We start from the raw sequence: 1,719 nt of genomic DNA on the forward strand, positions 1-1,719 counted from the left end.
GTTCATAACCAGCAGGTTTTTGCCCTTGTCCTAATGAGCCTTCCCATAAAGTAGAAGAAAGAGAGAGAGAATCACAGCTGTGGACAGGGTGGTACAGAATTACAATTCAAATAGAGGGGGGAAATGAGGAGGTCATACAAAATAAGGAGAGTGTGGAGAGTCACAGCGGTTCGAATTGGGTGTGTACACGTGACAAATTGGCTAGTGTTGGCGCCACACCCCTTTAATGTGAGACGTTGAGCCCCTCTCCAAGAGCAGGAAGCGTACAGGGTGATCTCTTAATGACCAAAGTATAAGCACTCTACGTGTTTTGGTTGGTTGTATGGTAGGGACGTGCGCACTCGACCTACAACAATGTAATAATATTTGGGGGCTTGTGTCCGGCCTGTCTGACACACCTACAGCCTGTCTGAGATTGGACAGGTACACCTTTTGTGAAAATAAGCCTACTTATTTCCAAAGTATCTTTGTGACCACAGGTGTATATTCTCTCTCTTGGGAAGACTCACAGGACAAGATGGATAAGGTGCAAGAATTTGTGGAGTCAGGCAAGCCTGAGGACTTGGAAGGTTGCACCAGGTAACAGTTGAAACAAATAGCAGAAAAATGTGGCATCAGGATGTAAACATCTAAAGTAGCTGGGATGAAGGATGAGATCCTGAGGCAGTTGAGAGCCAAGAATGAAATGGCAGAACATGGAGCTCAGAAAGGAGCTGAAAGTGGAAAGGAGGATGATGGGCAGGATGAAGTACGATCCCAGGGATCCAGTAGGAGCAGTAAGAGTAGCAGGAGTAGCCGAAATAGGAGCTTGGAAAGATTGCAGCTCGAGCTCCAGATGCAGCGTGAGGAGAGACAGTTCCAAATGGAAAAGTTGAAGTTGGAACTTCAGATGAAAAATGAAGCAAAGAAAGAGAGAGAGAAAACCGGAATAAGAGAACTAGAGTTAAAACAGGAGAAAGAAAAAGCCCAGGTCGAAAGGGAAAAAGAGAGGACCAAACAAATGCAGATAGAAGCAAATAGAACCTTGGCTGAGCAAAGGGTAGAACATGGGTTGCCAGAGAGCGCCACCCAGGTATTACACCCACCAGATAATAGGGTTAGGGAAAAGGACATTCCCCTATTTGTACCCGAAGAGGCAGAGGGCTTCTTTGAACACTTCGAAAAGGTGGCCAGCATCAAGGAATAGCCACAGGGAGATTGGGCCCAACTGGTGCAATTAAGATTGACCGGCGCAACCAGAGAGGCATACACTCAACTGACATTGGAGGAGTGCCAGGATTATGCAACAGTGAAGAGCAGCATATTGCACTCATTTCAGTTGACCCTGGAAGCTTATAGGAAGTGCTTCAGAGAAATGGTGAAGGCTGCAGCAAGTCCCTTTGCTGAGACAGCAAGGGATCTGGAAAGGCGATTCCAGAGATGGATTGAGGCTGTCGGAGTTGGATCCTATGCTGACCTAAAGCAATTAATGGTCATGTTAAAGTTCTTGGAGATGATGTACCCCGAGACAAAATTCAAGATCCAAGAGGCACGGGTAAAGGACGTAAGAGATGCCACAAATAGGGCAATTATGATTATGGAAGCTTACAAGAGCCTAAGGGAGAACAGAGTGAGAAGCGAGGTGAGACGCAGCAATGGCAGACTCAGTGGAGTCTGGGGAGGAAGAAATTATGATAGACCCAGAGGAACCTGGGGTGAGAAAATTTTGATAGATGGGCG

The 1,719-nt window shown here is 46.5% G+C and overlaps 1 protein-coding gene across 1 annotated transcript; it reads left to right on the plus strand.

The window, feature by feature from the left end:
* Nucleotides 1–643: 643 nt before the first annotated feature.
* On the plus strand, nucleotides 644–1,186 carry LOC138370557 (putative uncharacterized protein DDB_G0271982). Its single transcript, XM_069334942.1, has one exon. It carries the CDS (start codon nucleotides 644–646, stop codon nucleotides 1,184–1,186), a length of 543 nt encoding a protein of 180 aa, XP_069191043.1.
* Nucleotides 1,187–1,719: the final 533 nt, after the last annotated feature.

Source organism: Procambarus clarkii, chromosome 32, assembly GCF_040958095.1.
Source record: "Procambarus clarkii isolate CNS0578487 chromosome 32, FALCON_Pclarkii_2.0, whole genome shotgun sequence".
NCBI classification, from domain to species: domain Eukaryota; kingdom Metazoa; phylum Arthropoda; class Malacostraca; order Decapoda; family Cambaridae; genus Procambarus; species Procambarus clarkii.

Excerpts from the sequence above, each read along its gene's own strand:
- LOC138370557 (XM_069334942.1), top strand. The coding sequence starts at position 644 with ATGAAGGATGAGATCCTGAGGCAGTTGAGAGCCAAGAATGAAATGGCA.